The sequence below is a fragment of the Megalobrama amblycephala genome, linkage group LG11 (genome assembly GCF_018812025.1).
Source record: "Megalobrama amblycephala isolate DHTTF-2021 linkage group LG11, ASM1881202v1, whole genome shotgun sequence".
Classification (NCBI taxonomy): domain Eukaryota; kingdom Metazoa; phylum Chordata; class Actinopteri; order Cypriniformes; family Xenocyprididae; genus Megalobrama; species Megalobrama amblycephala.
In genome coordinates, this window is record NC_063054.1 from 28513125 (window position 1) to 28534243 (window position 21119).

The 21119-nt window shown below is 34.0% G+C and overlaps 1 protein-coding gene across 50 annotated transcripts in view; it reads right to left on the bottom strand.

Moving 5' to 3' along the window:
• Nucleotides 1–21119, bottom strand: part of adgrf6 (adhesion G protein-coupled receptor F6) — a 149490-nt gene that overhangs the window by 45973 nt on the left and 82398 nt on the right. For 40 of the 50 annotated variants that reach the window (XM_048207215.1, XM_048207214.1, XM_048207257.1 and 37 more), the window contains 34 exons: nucleotides 20897–21043; nucleotides 20451–20597; nucleotides 20082–20228; nucleotides 19713–19865; nucleotides 19447–19602; nucleotides 18961–19107; nucleotides 18701–18859; nucleotides 18408–18554; nucleotides 16459–16605; nucleotides 16085–16231; nucleotides 15628–15774; nucleotides 14487–14633; nucleotides 14181–14327; nucleotides 13812–13958; nucleotides 13387–13533; nucleotides 13014–13160; nucleotides 12589–12735; nucleotides 12222–12368; nucleotides 11797–11943; nucleotides 11424–11570; nucleotides 11106–11252; nucleotides 10544–10690; nucleotides 6405–6551; nucleotides 6041–6187; nucleotides 5732–5878; nucleotides 5483–5629; nucleotides 4947–5093; nucleotides 4534–4680; nucleotides 4292–4438; nucleotides 3914–4060; nucleotides 3583–3729; nucleotides 2012–2158; nucleotides 1702–1848; nucleotides 1111–1257 (listed from right to left, as the gene is read on the bottom strand). In XM_048207215.1, coding sequence (XP_048063172.1) covers nucleotides 1111–1257; nucleotides 1702–1848; nucleotides 2012–2158; nucleotides 3583–3729; nucleotides 3914–4060; nucleotides 4292–4438; nucleotides 4534–4680; nucleotides 4947–5093; nucleotides 5483–5629; nucleotides 5732–5878; nucleotides 6041–6187; nucleotides 6405–6551; nucleotides 10544–10690; nucleotides 11106–11252; nucleotides 11424–11570; nucleotides 11797–11943; nucleotides 12222–12368; nucleotides 12589–12735; nucleotides 13014–13160; nucleotides 13387–13533; nucleotides 13812–13958; nucleotides 14181–14327; nucleotides 14487–14633; nucleotides 15628–15774; nucleotides 16085–16231; nucleotides 16459–16605; nucleotides 18408–18554; nucleotides 18701–18859; nucleotides 18961–19107; nucleotides 19447–19602; nucleotides 19713–19865; nucleotides 20082–20228; nucleotides 20451–20597; nucleotides 20897–21043 — 5025 coding nt within the window. The remainder of the gene's footprint in view (nucleotides 1–1110; nucleotides 1258–1701; nucleotides 1849–2011; nucleotides 2159–3582; nucleotides 3730–3913; nucleotides 4061–4291; nucleotides 4439–4533; nucleotides 4681–4946; nucleotides 5094–5482; nucleotides 5630–5731; nucleotides 5879–6040; nucleotides 6188–6404; nucleotides 6552–10543; nucleotides 10691–11105; nucleotides 11253–11423; nucleotides 11571–11796; nucleotides 11944–12221; nucleotides 12369–12588; nucleotides 12736–13013; nucleotides 13161–13386; nucleotides 13534–13811; nucleotides 13959–14180; nucleotides 14328–14486; nucleotides 14634–15627; nucleotides 15775–16084; nucleotides 16232–16458; nucleotides 16606–18407; nucleotides 18555–18700; nucleotides 18860–18960; nucleotides 19108–19446; nucleotides 19603–19712; nucleotides 19866–20081; nucleotides 20229–20450; nucleotides 20598–20896; nucleotides 21044–21119) is intronic. The other 10 variants (XM_048207216.1, XM_048207237.1, XM_048207222.1 and 7 more) reach the window with 10 other exon arrangements.

Below are 21119 nucleotides of genomic sequence, written 5' to 3' on the forward strand. Positions count from 1 at the left end.
CCCGTGGATATTAAGACCTGTATGCGTTACTAGATTACCATTGCACCAAAACATACAGATAAAAAAAACACCTCAGTCATCACGGCTAAAGTGAAGAGAACAAAGACACAGTTAAGAAGTTTTATTCGTCCATATTCTTCACAACTTCCTATTCTTTTCTTCTCTTATCACTAGTAAAGCAGTAAAGACTTACATCGCTTCTCTTGTGACTCATCGAACAAAAAAAAAGTTTCTACTACATATTTCAGTAAGAGACATAAATTACATTATATTAAGCCATATAAGTCTTAACACCAGTGGTTCCCTTTAATTTGGAACACAGCTCAATTAGATTTATGGCTTTGATTTTCTAGCAGTTTCAGAGTTCAACATGATCAATAAAAAATATATTTTATCATAGGCGTAATTTGCGGGTGGGACGGGTGGGACATGTCCCCACCACTTTTTGAAAGGGTCGATATTGTCCCCACCACTTTTTTAAACATCTCGCGGATATCTAATACAAAAGAAACACCTCTAGTTGATTATCAATTTGAGTTAATAATAGGCGATCTGGCGCTGGGATTTGTTGTTTTTGAAATCATGTTGAGTGCTCGTTGTCGTTGTTATCAGAGGCGCAACAGTGTTCTCTTGGCGCTCGTGCACACTGCGCAGTGTTCACACGGACGAGCGCTTCAATCCATCGCTTAACTGTTGCAGAGACTCTCTATTCGTTACGTCGAATCACAAAACAAAATACACATAAACGTGTCCCTGCTCTTGATATACAATCACTGACGAACATCTTTGGTTTTAATGAGAGAAAAAAAAAAAATCATACATGGTTGGATTCGAACCCAGAATCTCTTGCATGCTAAACGAAAATATTGCCTCCAGTCCATCAGGACAATCAATTTTCAACAGCGGATCCACGTATTTATTGACTAATATACATACTCTCGAGACATATTACATTATAGCAGATGCAAGGAAGAAACTATCATATTAATTTTAATATCATATAAAATACAATAAATAAAATAAAAACAATAAAATAAAATAAAATAAAAAAACAGATAAACTCTTATTATTGAAGGTTAGAGTAAATGCAAATCTAAATATAAAATGTACCTCTACATGTGTTATTGATGCTGATGGTGAGACTGGAGTTTGTTACAATGAATCCATCCAAACATGAGCAATTGTAACTTCCTATTTCATTTGTGCAGTTGGAATCAGGACCACATACAGATGGACTGAGCAGACATTCATCTATATCTATGGGGGGGAAACAAAATATTATCAAAACAAGCAATTATTTCCTTTCATTTCCTGCAACTATAACTACATCCTGAAGCTTGTGATTACGAGCTTGTCACATTCAAGTGCTTTGATGTCAGAAAGAACAGGAATCATGGAGGACACAAGGTTAATTCTTGCCTATTTATTAGGAAAATCATATTAAAGCCAAAATGATATTTAGCGTCTTATTTTTTGACAAACATATCAACATTCACGTTTCATCAAACATTCACAGAGCTTCCCAGTGGCTATTTACAATAATTCCGATAGCATGTGAGGGCAGCATTGGAGTTCGACCCACAAATTGATGGTGTCAAAACATTGAATACTGACAAAATAATTGATAACTGAACGGTTAACAGAAGGTTCAGGCAGTACAAACAGCAAAAAAAAATTCAAAGCTTCAGCTGTCAATCATACCTCTGCATGTGTTACTGCTGTTTATAGGGAGGTTTGAGTCTGTTACATCATATCCACTCATGCAAGAGCAATTGTAACTCCCAACAGTGTTGTTGCAGATTGAGTTTGGACCACAGACGTCTGATATCTCAACACATTCATCCACATCTTTATTAAAAGGAAGTTCAGAGGAGAAGAACAGTTTGGGTCACTCATACGTATGTAAATAAATAATTCAGAATAAAAAAACAAAACAAAAAACAAAGACATGGACAAGCTCTAGTTAATTATTCATGGTTAGAGTAAATGCAAATCTAAATATAAAATGTACCTCTACATGTGTTATTGATGTTGATGGTGAGATTTGAGTTTGTTACAGTGAATCCATCCAAACATGAGCAATTGTAACTTCCTATTTCATTTGTACAGTTGGAATCAGGACCACATACAGATGGACTGATCACACATTCATCTATATCTGGGGGAGGGACAAACGTAATGTGTAACATACAAATATAAACACTTAAAAACATGAAAGAGATCTGGGGCCGTATTCACAAAACATTTTATTTTACTACTAAGAGTTCTCCTAAAAATTCTCTTAGCTAAAAGTTTTTAGCTAAGAGTTTTCTCTTAAAAACTTTTCACAAAGCTGCTGAGACAAACTTTTAATAAGGAATAGAGAGAAGTCTTAAGCTAAGAGTAAGGGCGGTGTTGACCTTGTTGCTATGGAGTATACACACAGTGATTGGCTGATGGGGGAGCAGTCTCTGTCAGCGATATTATCATAGAAATACAATTGTTGCAATATTCAAATAAAGATGTTAAAATAAAAATGTTGCCATATTCAAATAAAGGTTTCAAAATGTAGGCTAAGTGTCATTAATGAATTAAACTAGTATATGTTCAGCTAATTAATTAAACTAGTATATGTTCAGCTAATTTTCAGCCTCTTACATGTCTGCATCTCGAGAGAATGCAGAATTCAAGCGACGAATGATGTTTTATAAACAAAGTTTGGGAGGAGTGCATTCAAACGGTCTATCTAATCAGCTCGAGTGGAGGTATACTGTATATACAGAGATGAGAGCCGACTCACCTATAGTTTCCTCGACAGTTTTCTGCATCCCTCCACTACCCCGTTACTCACTCTCGGCTGGGGATATGTGAAGAACTCTGGATTTGGGCTAAATTCCAAGCTCTTGAGCCCTCGATCCTCTTGGACAGCAAGCCAAATACGCTTATTATATATTTTTTATTCTATTCGATCGTTTGTTGTAAGTGTGATCTAGAGAAAACAACTGCCACAGGTAATCGGACATTCTTTATTTATTTATTAAATATTTATTTTTGCCATTTTATGATAGATTCAAATCTATAAATCAAAATATGTATTGCATTTATGAAGAAGGTTCAGCACCAAAGGCTCTATCGCTATTGCCTCAATAGTGTAGAGTGTCTTTGGGTGGATTTCTGAGGCGGATTGGCAGCAACGGCCATTAGGATTGTTTGTGATTTGGTCTTAGTGTCTTAGGAGTCCTCTTGACTACTCCTAATGCTTCACAGATTTAGGAGCTAGTTTTAGCACTAAAATGCTTTGTGAAATACTCTTAGAGCAAAAATGTAGGAGTCCTAAAATTAGAACTGACATGCCCATTATTTTTAATTGTTTCTCCTAAATTGGCAAGTTAGGAGCTACTTTTAGCCTTAAGATGTTTTGTGAAAACGGCCCCTGGTGTCTAACAACATAATCTACATCTATACTATAAGAATAAAAACTGATAAAGGACAATATCAACATTTTTAAACACACAAGACCGGAAAACTAAGATTTTGGAATGTGTGTGTATATATATATATATATATATATATATATATATATGCTTTTGCTGTCAATCATACCTTTGCATGTGTTATTGCTGTTAATAGGGAAGTTTGGATCTGTTACATTATATCCACTCATGCAAGAGCAATTGTGACTCCCAACAGTGTTGTTGCAGATTGAGTTTGGACCACAGATGTCTGATATCTCAACACATTCATCCACATCTTTATTAAAAGGAAGTTTAGAGGAAAATAACAGTTTATGTCACTCATTCATATGTGAAGGTCAACACATTCTTTGGCATGTTTACAACAGAATGCTTCATTTACAAAAAGAGACATGCAAAGTAAAAATCATATGGATTATTCAAGAATATAGCGTCAATAGAAATCTTAAAATAAAATGTACCTCTACATGTGTTATTGATGCTGATGCTGAGATTTGAGTTTGTTGCAGTGAATCCATCCAAACATGAGCAATTGTAACTTCCTATTTCATTTGTGCAGTTGGAATTTGGACCACATACAGATGGACTGATCAGACATTCATCTACATCTAAAAAAAAAAAAAAAAAAAGGAAATTAAAAAGTGATTTAAAACAGTTAGTTGTATAAAAAGACATATATACAAGGAGAATAAAAATTAATTAGCAATGTTAACATTTTCCAAAAATAAATAAATTAATTGTAAATAAAGTATGGATCCTGAACCTTTTTTAAAAAAGTTTAAAAATGTAAAAATTACTTGTAAATTGCAATTCAGAATATCAAATAAACAAAAACTTACCGATGCATGGGTTGTTTTTATTAATAGCGTGATTACCATCTGTGACATTATATCCATTCCAACAAAAGCATGAGAAGCTTCCATTGTAATTGTAACAGTAAGAGTTCGGCCCACATACTGATGGAGGGTCAAGACATTCATAAATATCTGAAACAAAGTAATTGATAAAGTAAACAGTTGGCAGAAGATTAAGGCAGTAAAAACTGTAACAATATGTTCAGAGCTTCAGCTGTCAATCATACCTTTGCATGGGTTAATGTTGTTTATAGGGAGGTTTGGATCTGTTACATTATATCCACTCATGCAAGAGCAATTGTAACTCCCAACAGTGTTGTTGCAGATTGAGTTTGGACCACAGACGTCTGATATCTCAACACATTCATCCACATCTTTGGTAAAAGAAAATTACAGACATAAAAATGACCCTTTCCTCTTTAGGTCACTCAAACAGAGTGTGGAGGTCAGCTCGCCTAACATTACAATCTAATATTACATTCAGAAAATTTTATCCAAAGTAGAAAGCACTGAAACGTCAATGTTATCATTAAAACATTTGTATTTATTTTAATAAAATGTATTGGACTAATAGTGTACAAAAAACATCTAGTTCATTATTCAATGTTAGAGAACACAGAGATCTGAATATAGAATGTACCTCTACATGTGTTATTGATGCTGACGGTGAGATTTGAGTTTGTTGCAGTGAATCCATCCAAACATGAGCAATTGTAACTTCCTATTTCATTTGTGCAGTTGGAATCAGGGCCACATATAGATGGACTGAGCAGACATTCATTTATATCTATGGAAAAATTAAATTAAAAATTAAATTAATTACTTTAATTAAGTAAAAACTGATTTAATTATCACAAACACCTAAAGACATGAAATACATTTATCTCATGGCATTCATATGTCTATATAAAGGAGAATATAAATCAAGAAGGTAGAAGCTGAGCACAACAGGCCAGAACAAATGTAAACTTATCTCCTAAAGAAAAAGAGCTGGATAAAAATAGTATTTCAGCCCTAAACTTACAAATCCAAACTGCATGTGCTAGCTAAATAAATAAATATAAACAATAAATAAAAAAAGATATAAACAAACAATGATTATCTGCATATTTGATAAAGACATATCTGAAATTATTCAACAATCATAACAGAGAATATTACAAAGTGCAAACTTACCGATGCATGGGTTACTTTTGGCAATCTCCTTATTTCCATCTGAGACGTTATATCCTTCCCAACAAGAGCACGAGAAGCTTCCATTGTAATTGTAACAGTGAGAGTTTGGCCCACATACTGATACTGCGTCAAGACATTCATAAATATCTGAAATAAAATTTTTGATAAAGAGAAAGGTTACATTTGATTTGACAAAAGATTTAGACAGTACAAATACAAACTGCTCAGTGCTTCAGCTGTCAATCATACCTTTGCATGGGTTACTGCTGTTTATAGGGAGATTTGGGTCGGTTACATTATATCCACTCATGCAAGAGCAATTGTAACTCCCAACAGTGTTGTTGCAGATTGAGTTTGGACCACAGACGTCTGATATCTCAACACATTCATCCACATCTTTAGTAAATGGGAGTTATGGGGGAAAAAAAACAGTTTTGGTCACTCATACTGTGCGTATGTAAATAAATAATAAGAATGAGAAGGCTTAGCTTACAAAAATTGTAATATGCATAAACTCATTCAAGGTTAGAGTAAACAAAATCTGAATATAGAATGTACCTCTACATGTGTTATTGATACTGATGGTGAGACTTGAATTTGTTACAATGAATCCATCCAAACATGAGCAATTGTAACTTCCTATTTCATTTGTGCAGTTGGAATTTGACCCACATTGAGGTGGATTGACCAGACATTCATCTATATCTATGGAGGAAAAACACAGTGTTATTAAAACAAGCAGATATTTAAAAAGTCTCATTTCCTGCAATTATAACTACAACAGTAAGAGTTCAGCCCAAACACTGATGGCGAGTCAGAACATTATTGAATGTCTGGCATAAAATAATTAATAAATTGTAAGGTTACAGTTAACAGAAGATTCAGGTAGTTCAAACAGTAACGCTTCAGCTGTCAATCATACCTTTGCATGTGTTATTGCTGCTTATAGGGAGGTTTGGATCTGTTACATTATATCCACTCATGCAAGAGCAATTGTAACTCCCAACAGTGTTGTTGCAGATTGAGTTTGGACCACAGACGTCTGATCTCTCAACACATTCATCCACATCTTCATTAAAAGAAAATTACAGACATAAAAATAACAGCTTCATGTTTAGGTCACTCATTCAGAATGTGGATGTAAACTTATTAATTGCCTAACACAGGGGTCTTCAACGTTTTTCAGGGCGTGGACCCCTTGGGCAAAAGAGACATGGAGCGAGGACCCCCGATATAAAATGTGTCAAAGAGAGCTACATATTAAGAATATAGCATCTGATGTTAGTAGAAACTAACAATATTATGATTAGAATAAGTTAGATCAGAACTATGCGCATTATTGTTGCTGCACAGGCATCACTGCATGTATACTTAAACATGCATTTAAATTGCGCGCATCAATTTTGACATGCCATATTTTTGTCCTGTGCTAGTTTGAACTAGGCCTGTGCAATTGACTACATGCACGGTTACTTCCTGGTTGTCGTTAAGCCAGCCTGGGCATTTTCGATGAACTGTTAGCTGTTAATTCTGTACTCACTGTACATGGAATTAGACACGCACATGCATTTTTTCACCAGCACTTAAAATGTTATTTTTAATGTGATGACCACAAACATTATATGTTCTTCCCTCTGAGATTGTCTCCATTGTAAAACCAAACATTTAAAAATGTAGGCAATTCAACATTTGATGAACACTTATAAAAATAAAAAAGACAATAATTACCACTTTAACCAGCAGGTGGCGGCAAAGTAGCATTTATTTGCGCATATATCAACCATTTCCTCTAACCGTTTTTCACTTCGTTTTTGACTAAATATTAAACATTCTAAAATAACTAGGTTTAAAAATACATTTTGTCAATGTGAAGTATGAAGTACTCACAAAATCTTAAGAAAAACAATAACTTTTATTGTGAATGAATTACACAGAAAGCGAGCAGCTGTCAGTCAGTGCAGTGCAAGATCAATGATTTCAGCACACTTGTGAAAACACACATTTTATTCAATTAATCTAACTAAAGTGCACAATAAATATTTAATTTTTGAAGCTTTTTTCACATAAAAGTGTGAAAACTGATGGTCGAATTTAATTAAGCCGAGGAGAAACAGTGAGGTACGTCTTTATTGATTTTTTGTCTTACGTTTGAATAACTAAATTAATGCTATGCCTGACTATTTAAGTGATTATATTCTGATTCTAAACTAAGTATTACACTACTGATGCTCAACACACCAGCAAATGACATTTCATCGGAAGTTTTTGAGCTGGCTTATATTATTGCGTTTTTATTATACATTTTGATAGTGAATCACGCATTTATATGTACTTTGCAGTGTCTGCCATCACAGAAAGCGCCAAAGACCGCCCCTCTCTTACAATTACTAGAAAACTGTCACTCATCATCATTTGTGATCTCACAACGTTACCTTTATATCAATAAAGTTATCTACACTGCATAATGAATATCTTACTAACTTTGTGTCTTTGTTAATGAGAGGATTCAGTGAGCAGAACTAAGCAAACTCCAGCGTTTTGAGCATTGCGTTCAAAGCATCAAAAAACTTGTCTGTGATTGGCTACATTTCTGTGCTGCAAAAATATGCTGTAAATCGGACCAGTTCACGTTCTCGAGAGCGCAAACTCAAAATGCAATGGAGGGTTTGCCAAATCTGTTTCGCCAATCATATTATATAATTACAGTATCAGCTGAGGGTGTTCTTGCTTATTTCAGGGTGCTTATATCGAAATTAGACTTTGTGATTTTTTTTAACCCATGTTTTATTTATTTATTTAGTTTTTTTTTTTACAAAAAAATTATTTTTGATCAAACATTAATTGACGGACCCCCTGCAGTACCGCTACGGTTTGCTGGCATCTAATGGAGAAAATTTGGTACTGCGCCCAAACAAAATCTTACTGAAAGCTCATTTTGTGAAATATCAACCCTTAAATTTGTAACGCAGCTCATTTAGATTTATGGCTTTGATTTTCTAGCAGATTTAGAGTTCAACAAGTTTCATAAAATATATATTTTATATAAAATAAAGCTCATAAATCATTTTCATAAATTCAGACCTCTATAACCTTTTTGTTCTGTTTAACTTTTTTAACTGCTTTTACTTCACCAATAATCTGCCAAGGGTCTTCTTTAACATGAGACTTAACTTAAGTCGGTCCTCCCAAGTTTAAATTTTTTATGACAGTTTTTGGACATGGACATTTTGTCCTCTATGGACCTATGTGTAACTTTATTTAGTTGACACACAAGGGTTAAAACAGTTTTATTTCATTCAATTAAAATGACAACAGTAAGAGTTTAGGCCAAACACTGATGGTGAGTCAAAAAAGGAATAATGAATAATAATAATTAGGGCTGCACGATTTGGGGAAAATGTCATATTGCGATTATTGAGGTCAATATTGCGATTGCGATTTGCGATAGCGATATCATAAACAAATAGTATCATGAGTCATCTTGCTTGGTTCTCAATGAAAATACACTCACAGATTACTGATAATGCTGAAATGTGTATTTCTCAACTCAAACTAGCAACAACAACAAACAAATGCACAGCGTTTTCAAATTAAAATGAAATGAAATAACATCTTTGTATTACTGCAAACTTGTTATAATCCCATTTAAGATATTTGTTTCTTTACTAATCTGTAGTGGTTCAACGGATCACAAAACACACGGTTCGGATCACATCACGGTTATGACGTCACGGATCAGATCATTTTTCAGATCAGCACAAAAAAAAAAAATAATTGGATAGGGGTAACTTAACTTTGCATTTATTACTTAGCCCACTTAAACTATTCTGATACCACAGCATAAACTACTAGCCTAAATAATACATTATTAAAGGCAAGTGAACAGACTGTAAAAAGAACAAATACTGTACACCAATTACAACAAGCATAGATAAATACAACATAAAGTTACAAATAAAGTATAAGGTCTAACTGTAGTATTAATTTTCATGCACAGAAATGTAATAATTAAATGTAAAATGACACTGTTCATTGTATAAATTCAATATATATTAATCTTTGTTAAAGCTGTGTTTTGTTGTTTGATTTACATGACAGACAACAGCAGGTATTTATAGGTTGCTGTCACTTTAAGAGTAAGACCCCATGCACGCACACATCAGATAGACACACGTCCGAATTCTCACCTCGTTCAATTAAGACATAATTGAATGTGTTCACATGAATACTTGCTGAGAGGGGTATTTTGACTGACATAATGCGTGTATGTGATGTGACCATCCAAGTGCATTGAGGACGCGAAAGAGAAATCAATTTGGAGTTCGCGAGCTATAACGCGCCTCTCTCTCTCTCTCTGTGCGCGCGAGCCTTGTAAGTATGTGCGCACCGATAACAGCGCTGCGTGCGATACCGAATTAAATCCTCTTTTGCCTCTTCTAGCGCTGGAATGGTTTTATATCTATTTAATGTGTAAACTATCAAGACAAAACATGTTCAAATGATATCCTTTCACTCTATTGCGGTTAAACTTTCAATTGATCCGCGAATCACATGCGTCCCGAAACGTGGGCCCTGGTCCGTACGGATCAACCATTACTAATCTGGGTTTATAATCTTATAGCCAAAATATCGCCATATAACAGAGGTAGCGTTTTTTCTTGCCACCAGTTCAGTGACAGTTTGCTCCGCATCCATCTTTACCCGTTCTCTGCGCTGCACACTGGAAAAAGTCATGACATGACCGTGCGCGCCACACATGCCACTGCCTAAACTGAAACTGACTGGTCTTCTTTTTATTAGCGGTGTATAAAATGGACAAACAGCTCTCAGATAATGGGTTGTTGTGTCCACACATGTATTTATTTAATTTATTTATTAACTTATTATTATTTTATTTCATAAAATCGCATCATTTTGCGTCATATAATCGCACAAGCTTGACATCGCGATTGCGATATGATTAATCGTGCAGCTCTAATAATAATAAAAATAAATTAAAAAAACAGATAAACTCTAATTACTGAAGATTAGAGTAAATGCAAATCTAAATATAAAATGTACCTCTACATGTGTTATTGATGCTGATGGTGAGATTTGAGTTTGTTGCAGTGAATCCATCCAAACATGAGCAATTGTAACTTCCTATTTCATTTGTGCAGTTGGAATTTGGACCACATACAGATGGACTGATCAGACATTCATCTATATCTATGGGGGGGAAAACAAAATATTTTCAAAACAATCAATTATTTAAAAACAGTTTCATTTCCTGCAATTATAACTACAACAGTAAGAAATCAGCCCAAACACTGATGGTGAATCAAAAGCTTGTGATTATGAGTTTGTAGCATTCAAGTGCTTTGATGTCAGAAAGAACAGGAATCATGGAGGACACAAGGTTTATTCTTGCCTATTTATTAGGAAAATCGTATTAAATTCAAAATGATATTTAGCGTCTTATTTACTGACAAACATCTAAACATTCACCCCGCTATCTAGATAGCCAGCTTGCTGACGATTCTGGAATTTCTGTCAAATACAAGCTGATTTCTCTGTGTATAAAACATTCAATATGCTTTAAATGATTATTCATAAACGTAAATATGCACTACTTCAATCATACCTGTGCATGTGTTACTGCTGTTTATAGGGAGGTTTGGATCTGTTACATTATATCCACTCAAGCATGAACAATTGTAACTCCCAACAGTGTTGTTGCAGATTGAGTTTGGACCACAGATGTCTGATATCTCAACACATTCATCCACATCTTTATTAAAAGGAAGTTAGGAAGGAAAAGAACAGTTTGGGTCACTCATACATATGTAAATAAATAATTCAGAATAAAAAAAAATAAAAAAATAAAAAAACCAAACACATGGACAAGCTCTAGTTAATAATTCATGGTTAGAGTAAATGCAAATCTAAATATAGAATGTACCTCTACATGTGTTATTGATGTTGATGGTGAGATTTGAGTTTGTTACAGTGAATCCATCCAAACATGAGCAACTGTAACTTCCTATTTCATTTGTGCAGTTGGAATTTGGACCACATACAGATGGACTGACCAGACATTCATCTATATCTATGGGGAGGAAAGCACAATATTATTAAAACAAGCAATTTTTAAAAAACGGTTTCATTTCCTGCAATTATAACTACAACAGGAAGAGTTCAGGCCAAACACTGATGGTGAGTCAAAACATTCTTGAATATCTGATATAAAATAATTGATAAAGTAAAAGCTTAACAGAAGGGTCAGGCAGTACAAACAGTAACAAAATGTTCAGAGCTTCAGCTGTCAATCATACCTCTGCATGTGTTATTGCTGTTTATAGGGAGGTTTGGATCTGTTACATTATATCCACTCATGCAAGAGCAATTGTGACTCCCAACAGTGTTGTTGCAGATTGAGTTTGGACCACAGACGTCTGATATCTCAACACATTCATCCACATCTTTATTAAAAGAAAATTACAGACATAAAAAGAACAGTTTCCTCTTTAGGTCACTCATTCAGAATGTGGATGTAAACTCATCAACTGCCTAACATTACAATCTAATATTAAATTTAGAATATTTTATCCAAAGTAAGAATTACTGAATCTTCATAATGTTAGCATTAAACATATTTGATATTTATTTTAATAAAATTTATTGAATTAATGGTGTACAAAACAACATCTAGTTCATTATTCAATGTTAGAGAACACAGAGATCTGAATATAGAATGTACCTCTACATGTGTTATTGATGCTGATGGTGAGATTTGAGTTTGTTGCAGTGAATCCATCCAAACATGAGCAATTGTAACTTCCTATTTCATTTGTGCAGTTGGAATTTGGACCACATACAGATGGACTGATCAGACATTCATCTATATCTATGGGGAGGAAAGCACAATAAAACAAGCAATTTTTTAAAAACAGTTTCATTTCCTGCAATTATAACTACAACAGTAAGAGTTCAGGCCAAACACTGATGGTGAGACAAAACATTCTTGAATATCTGATATAAAATAATTGATAAAGTAAAAGCTTAACAGAAGGGTCAGGCAGTACAAACAGTAACAAAATGTTAAGAGCTTCAGCTGTCAATCATACCTTTGCATGTGTTATTGCTGTTTATAGGGAGGTTTGGATCTGTTACATCATATCCACTCATGCAAGAGCAATTGTAACTCCCAACAGTGTTGTTGCAGATTGAGTTTGGACCACAGACGTCTGATATCTCAACACATTCATCCACATCTTTGGTAAAAGAAAATTACAGACATGAAAAGAACAGTTTCCTCTTTAGGTCACCCATTCAGAATGTGGATGTAAACTCATCAACTGCCTAACATTACAATCTAATATTAAATTTAGAATATTTTATCCAAACTAAGAATTACTGAATCTTCATTATGTTAGCATTAAACATATTTGATATTTACTTTAATAAAATTGATTGAATTAATGGTGTACAAAACAACATCTAGTTCATTATTCAATGTTAGAGAACACAGAGATCTGAATATAAAATGTACCTCTACATGTGTTATTGATGCTGATGGTGAGATTTGAGTTTGTTGCAGTGAATCCATCCAAACATGAGCAATTGTAACTTCCTATTTCATTTGTGCAGTTGGAATTTGGACCACATACAGATGGACTGATCAGACATTCATCTATATCTATGGGGAGGAAAGCACAATATTATTAAAACAAGCGATTTTTTAAAAACAGTTTCATTTCCTGCAATTATAACTACAACAGTAAGAGTTCAGGCCAAACATTGATGGTGAGACAAAACATTCTTGAATATCTGATATAAAATAATTGATAAAGTAAAAGCTTAACAGAAGGAACAGGCAGTACAAACAGTAACAAAATGTTCAGAGCTTCAGCTGTCAATCATACCTTTGCATGTGTTATTGCTGTTTATAGGGAGGTTTGAGTCTGTTACATTATATCCACTCATGCAAGAGCAATTGTGACTCCCAACAGTGTTGTTGCAGATTGAGTTTGGACCACAGACGTCTGATATCTCAACACATTCATCCACATCTTTATTAAAGAAAATAACAGACAAAAAATAAGAACAGTTTCCTCTTTAGGTCACTCATTCAGAATGTGGATGTAAACTCATCAATTGCCTAACATTACAATCTAATATACATTTAGAAAATTTTATCCAAATTAAGAATTACTGAAATGTCATAATGTTAGCATTAAACATATTTGCTATTTATTTTAATAAAATAACTAATGGTGTACAAAAAAAAAAAAACATCTAGCTCATTATTCAATGTTAGAGAACACAGAGATCTGAATATAGAATGTACCTCTACATGTGTTATTGATGCTGATAGTGAGACTGGAGTTTGTTACAGTGAATCCATCCAAACATGAGCAATTGTAACTTCCTATTTCATTTGTGCAGTTGGAATCAGGACCACATATAGATGGACTGAACAGACATTCATTTATATCTATGGGGGAAAAACAAAATATTATCAAAACAAGCAATTGTTAAAAAACAGTTTAATTTCCTGCAATAATAAATACAAAAGTAAGAGATCAGGCCAAACACTGATGGTGAGTCAAAACATTCTTGAATGTCTGACTTAAAATATATGAACGGCTAACAGGCAGGAAGGTTCAGGCAGTACAAATTGTAACAAAAAGTTCAGAGCTTCAGCTGTCAATCATACCTTTGCATGTGTTATTGCCGTTTATAGGGAGGTTTGGATCTGTTACATCATATCCACTCATGCAAGAGCAATTGTGACTCCCAACAGTGTTGTTGCAGATTGAGTTTGGACCACAGACGTCTGATATCTCAACACATTCATCCACATCTTTATTAAAAGGAAGTTCAGTTGAAAAGAACAGTTTGGGTTATTCATACATGTGTAAAAAAAAAAAAAAAAAATACAAATACAAATACAAAAAACATGGATAAATTCTAGCTAGTTATTCAAGGTTAGAGTAAATGCAAATCTAAATATAAAATGTACCTCTACATGTGTTATTGATGCTGATGGTGAGATTTGAGTTTGTTACAATGAATCCATCCAAACATGAGCAATTGTAACTTCCCATTTTATTTGTGCAGTTGGAATCAGGACCGCATACAGTTGGACTGATCAGACATTCATCTATATCTATGTTGGGGGACACAATATTATTAAAATAAGCAATTCTAAAAAAAAAATATTTCCTGCAATTACAATTACAACAGTAATGCTGCCTTTACGTACTATTGGAAATGTCCTACTTCCAGCTTCTGAAGTTGTGATTATGAGCCTGTCGTATTCAAGTGCTTTGTTGTCAAAAAGAACTGAAATCATGGAGGACATCAGCTGATATATTAGGGATCTCACCTGCTTTCAGATGCTACCGTGTGTATCTGTGTAAGCGTTCGGTGAACAACATGTTTCTGAAGCGTTGATCATTGTAGCCAATCACAGACAGATTTTGTTGAGCATGTGAACACAATGGCCAATCAAAGATGTTTAAGTATCTCCTCAACAGCACTCAAAATGCTGGGGGTAAATGCTGGTATTGTCACATTTTTAAAATTTCAGTACCGACTTGGTATCGGAGTCGGTACTTTTGACAACCCTATTTATTAGGAAAATCTTATTAAAGCCAAAAATATATTTAGTGTCCTATTCATTGCCAATCATATGAACTTCACCTCGCTATCTAGATAGCCAGCTTGCTGACGATTCTGGAATTTCAGTCAAATACAGGCTATTTTGTAAATATGCAATACTTTAACAACAAAACAAAGTAATGTAGCTGTTGGGGAAAAAACTAATAAAGAATACCAGTCAGAGCAGCAATAGTTCTCCCCTCCGCCATTTTTAAAGTTCATGGCATGCTCAACTTGGGAACTTGGATATCAAAATTATCCCAGAGCTTCCCATTGGTAAATATGACCTGAGAGGGAGCTCATGTCCAATTTTTAACAAGGAAACTTGTATTTATGATAATTCCAATAGCATGTGAAGGCAGCATTACAGTTCTACCCACACAATGATGGTGAGTCAAAACATTCATGTATATTGACAAAATAATTGATAAAGAGAAATGGTTAACAGAAGGCAGTTCAAACAGTAACAAAATGTTCAGAGCTTCAGCTGTCAATCATACCTTTGCATGTGTTATTGCTGTTTATAGGGAGGTTTGGATCTGTTACATTATATCCACTCATGCAAGAGCAATTGTGACTCCCAACAGTGTTGTTGCAGATTGAGTTTGGACCACAGACGTCTGATCTCTCAACGCATTCATCCACATCTTTATTACAAGAAGACAAATGACAAAACAGACAAAAAAAAGAACCTCTGAGTTTCTGAGAACCTCTGAGAACCTGAGTTTCCTCTTTAGGTCACTCATACAGAATTTGGAGGTCAATTCATTAATTGCCTAACATTACAATCTAATATTACATTTAGAATATTTTATCCAAAATAGGAAAGACTGAAAATTCATAATGCTAACATTAAAAAATGTATTGTAATAAAACTGATTGGACTAATGGTGTATAAAAAACATCTAGTTCATTATTCAATGTTAGAGAACACAGAGATCTGAAAATAGAATGTACCTCTACATGTGTTATTGATGCTGATGGTGAGACTGGAGTTTGTTGCAGTGAATCCATCCAAACATGAGCAATTGTAACTTCCTATTTCATTTGTGCAGTTGGAATCAGGACCACATATAGATGGACTGAACAGACATTCATCTATATCTATGGGGGGAAAACACAATGTTATTAAAACAAGCAATTATTTTATTCAAGTTTTATTTCATATTAAAAAGTTTTATATTAAATATTAAAAAACATGAAATTATTAAAAAAGTTTTATTTCATGCAATTAAAATTACAACAGTAAGAGTTCAGCCCAAACACTGATGGGAGTCAAAACATTATGAATATCTGACTTCTGACATAAATTGATCAGCTGTCAATCATACCTTTGCATGTGTTACTGCTGTTTATAGGGAGGTTTGGATCTGTTACATTATATCCACTCATGCAAGAGCAATTGTGACTCCCAACAGTGTTGTTGCAGATTGAGTTTGGACCACAGATGTCTGATCTCTCAACACATTCATCCACATCTTTATTAAAAACATGAAAAATGATATGATTAATTGTGAGCAGTGTGTATTAGAGAAAAACATTTCTCTCATAATGAGATTTTCCCCCCATTTAAAATTATTATTCTCCAATGAAAGGTTTTTGTAAATTTTTTAAATAAAAGATCAAAAGTCTTAACGATGCAATTTATTTTCACAGCCTTCTTTGGTCATATTTACCAAGGGTATGAATCATTTTGAGCACAACTGTGTATATATATATATATATATATATATATATATATATATATATATATATATAGTTTTGTCACTCATTCTTATGTAAAGGTCAAAAGTTATTTGCCTGGAAAATCCAGCCTCACCACTGTACCAGCGGATGAGTCTGGTCGGCCATTGAATCAATTCGATTTCTAGGGCGGAGCAAATCCGAGCGAACAGGAAGCGGAGTAAACCAATCAGAGAAGGGCGGATATGACGTTAGCAAAGCGACAAGAGAGTCAACAGCGAAAAGTAAATAATTAATGTGTTTTTGGTCATTTAAAACTGAATTCACAGCAGAATAGAACAAACTCTTGGGTCTCCCGTGCACAATCTTTGTTGATATTGAAGGGACTTTCGCCGCACTAGAGTGACGCTGTTTGCGTCACTGAAATAAACTAATCTGATTGCACGGTACGGTTTGAAGTTGACTCGAATCGCGACGGAGGGCGGACTGACCAGACTGATATATCTTGTAGAAGATTGTTCCTAGATTCCAACTAGGAATTACGATGCTGTGTAAGTTTACAATTCAAGACAAAATATACAAATTAAAAAGTACACGCATATAATGCAAAACTGTTTCCAAGGTAATGACTAACTTTCTGTACATTGTAAAAAATTTTTTAAGGTTTACAGAAAAAAAAAAACTCTAAATATACTACATTAAAAGTTACCTTACTATATATGGTGCAAACTGTAAATGGTTTAACATCACATTATATGTATTTTTATTGTAAAAAAATGTCAAATTGATTGTTTTTGCAAGTAAGTATCTTATATAATATCTTATAATCTTATATTTGTTATCAGTAATGTACAATAGTGTGTTTTGTGTTTCATTTTATATTATTTAGTTAACGTTTATTGCATTATTTTTTGTGTCATATGTGTTACCCTGATGGTGTTTTGTCTTTGTGTGTATGACCCTGCGCACTGTCTATATACTGTTTGAGTATTGACCATGTTTAATGAATAGGCTGCTTATGATGAACTCTGATTCATCATGTGGCTTTCTATTGTGCCAGATTTTGGTAGTTAATGAAGGTATATTAACATTATATCACTTTATAAAAATTTGATTATAAGTTGTAAAATATACAGTTTTGTAAAACTGGAAACATTGTCACAGTATGTTTTACAGCAAATTTCTGTCAGCTGTAAATTAATGGGATTATTTATTTATTTATTTATTTTTTTTTTCAGTGTATGGTGTCTTTACAAGCAAATTTGCTTTACAAGCAATTTTTTTCAGTGTATGGTGTCTTTACAAGCAAAAAAATAACAAAAATATTAGATTTTACAGTTTTAAATTAGGCAAAAAAGCCAAAGACATGAAATACCTTTGGTATCTAAAGACATTCATACACATAATTCCAAGAAGATGGAAAAGAGAAAAATAAATGATTTGTTTAATGATGTTACACCTCAAACAGGAACAGCTAAAACTCGCATTAGATTTCACACAAACTGTAAAGATACAGCAGCTCTGTACTCTCAATTTTAAGAGATAAAAACAGAAAACAAAATCAGTTTGTTTGATCAAAATCAAACAAAATTCTTACCCTGACATGAGTTGTTGTGGCTCACAGGACTGTCTTTATTGGAGGTATTAAATCCACTCCAGCATGAACACATGTGACTCCCAATGATATTAATACAATCTGAGTATTGACCACAAACTGACACTGCACCTTCACATTCATTGATGTCTGGGAAAAAAGAGCGGCATTACATAAATGTTAAAATCCAAAGTTTCCAAACAACCAAAGGTGTCAAGTGTCACTGAGTAAACTCATACTGGTCATGTTGCAAACAATTACAATCAGTACATTTATGATGTAATGTGATTTCTCACCTCTCTGGCAAAGTGGACCCTCTGAAGGGAGAGCTTGAATACATCCACAAGTGCCTCCCACAATGCCATCACACACCTGATAGGCCCTGCAGGTGTCATTGGGCCAAACATGATGCTCCTCGCACTTGCACTCATATTCTGTCCCATTTAACCCACACACTGTAATAGAATAGGATTTATTCATCTGTGTTCAAACTGTCAATTTGTCCAAATACTGAACTCATCTTAGTGCGTGACATGATGAAACATTCTGCTCTCACCAGTAGTCATGTCGATATCTGTGACATTTATGCTGTTGCTCAGAGTCAAAGGCAGGCTGATATTTCTGATGATATTTCGTAAGTAGTTCACCACGAACAAGTCAAAGAATCTCACGTCAATGTCAATTATGTACTTAGAAGGTAGTACTGCAAGAACAAACAGAAGCAGGTTAAGCACAACAATTAGTACAAATAAATATTTAAAATAAAAATAAAAAACCTGAGTTTTTTTTAAATTAGCTTTGTTGTAGCCTAAGCTGTATAATTAAAAAAAAAATACTGTGTTGTTAATTTTTTTTTTTTTTTTTTTACAAAACTCCATGCAATAGACCATGTGTCTTACACAGTTAATTACAAACAAAAACAAGCACATGATCAGTCTGTCAATTCCAGTAGCAAAATGCAGTAAAATCAAAGCAGAAAAACAGAACAATTTAATTAAAGGGAGAAAACTGATGTTGTCGTAGAATGATGTCAGTGTCTCACCTTGACAGAACTGTCCATCGTCTGGAAGGCCATTGATACATGTACATGAACCATTAGTGATGACATCACAGGCCTCGTATGAGTGACACGTGTCATTCGGCCAAACAAACAGACCCTCACATTTACACTGATACTGCGTTTGGTTCAATGAACACACTGAAATGCAGAAGAACAGTTCAAATATCAAATAATTTATAGCAACATTCATGATGTATAAAGTTTAATCTTAGCTATTTAACATTACAAAGCAGAGGCAGAGCTCATACCAGTAGTTATGTTGATTTCTGTAATGTTAGTGCTGTCACTGATTATGTAGGGCAAATTAAAAGACATCAGAAGGGTCCTCAGCTGATCAGTGATGCTACTATCCACACTATTGATCTGAATTTCAATCAGATATTCAGTCAAAGGTAGAGTCACTGTAGAAAAAGAGAGGAAAAAAAAAACATCCAGAAATTATGACTGATGCCCTGCAAAACCTTTTGACGAAATTCAGTTATGACTGGAATCAGTTCTCTAAGACCAAGATTCATCACGTGACAGACAGGTTTGGTTCAACTGTCCTCGGATTTGGAGAAAACAGAAGTATGAAAACTGATATCAAATCAATCAAACTTAAAAAAAAAAATCCTTACCATTGCATGGGTTACTGATGCTGACTGGTTGATTCATATTTGTTACAGTAAACCCACTCAAGCAGGAACAGTTGTAACTCCCAAATAAGTTGGTGCAACGAGAGTTTGGACCACAGAACTCTGATGTGTTTAGACATTCATGCACATCTATATTACAGGAAGAGAGGAAAAAAGGGTATTGTTGCTATTAGGAACACTCAAATATAAATGTCACTTTAATTCAAATCTATTTTTTCTTATGTTTTGGTAACTTCATAAATACAGGATGAAAAATTTTTTATATGCAACAGTTGAAAAAATAAACTGCTGTTCTACTGTTAAACAAAATTTTCCAAAATTAGACTCTATAAATGTGATTATACGATTTACCTGTACATGTGTTATTGATGCTGATGGTGAGACTTGAGTTTGTTGGAGTGAATCCATTCAAACATGAGCAATTGTAACTTCCTATTTCATTTGTGCAGTTGGAATTCGGACCACATACAGATGGACTGAACAGACATTCATTTATATCTATGGGAATAAAAAAATTAAATAATAATAATAAAAAAAACTCTCATTTTCACAGTATTAAATTAGGCAAAAAAAGGCTAAAGACATGAAAGACCTCTGGTATATAAACAAAAGTATTCACATAATAATTCCAAGATGGGAAAACGAAAAAAATAATTATTTGTTTGGTGATGGTACACCTCAAACAGGAACAGCTAAAGCTCACAGCAGTTTTCACACAAACTGTAAAGATACAGAAGCTCTGTACTCTCAATTTCATAAAATAAAAACAGAAAACAAAATCAGTTGATAATTCTTACCCTGACATGAGTTGTTGCGGCTCACAGGACTGTCTTTATTGGAGGTATTAAATCCACTCCAGCATGAACACATGTGACTCCCAATGATGTTAATACAATCTGAGTATTGACCACAAACTGACACTGCATCTTCACATTCATTGATGTCTGGGGAAAAAAGAGTGGCATTACATAAACGTTAAAATCAAAAGTTCCCTTTTGTGGGAACTATCGACACTACGTC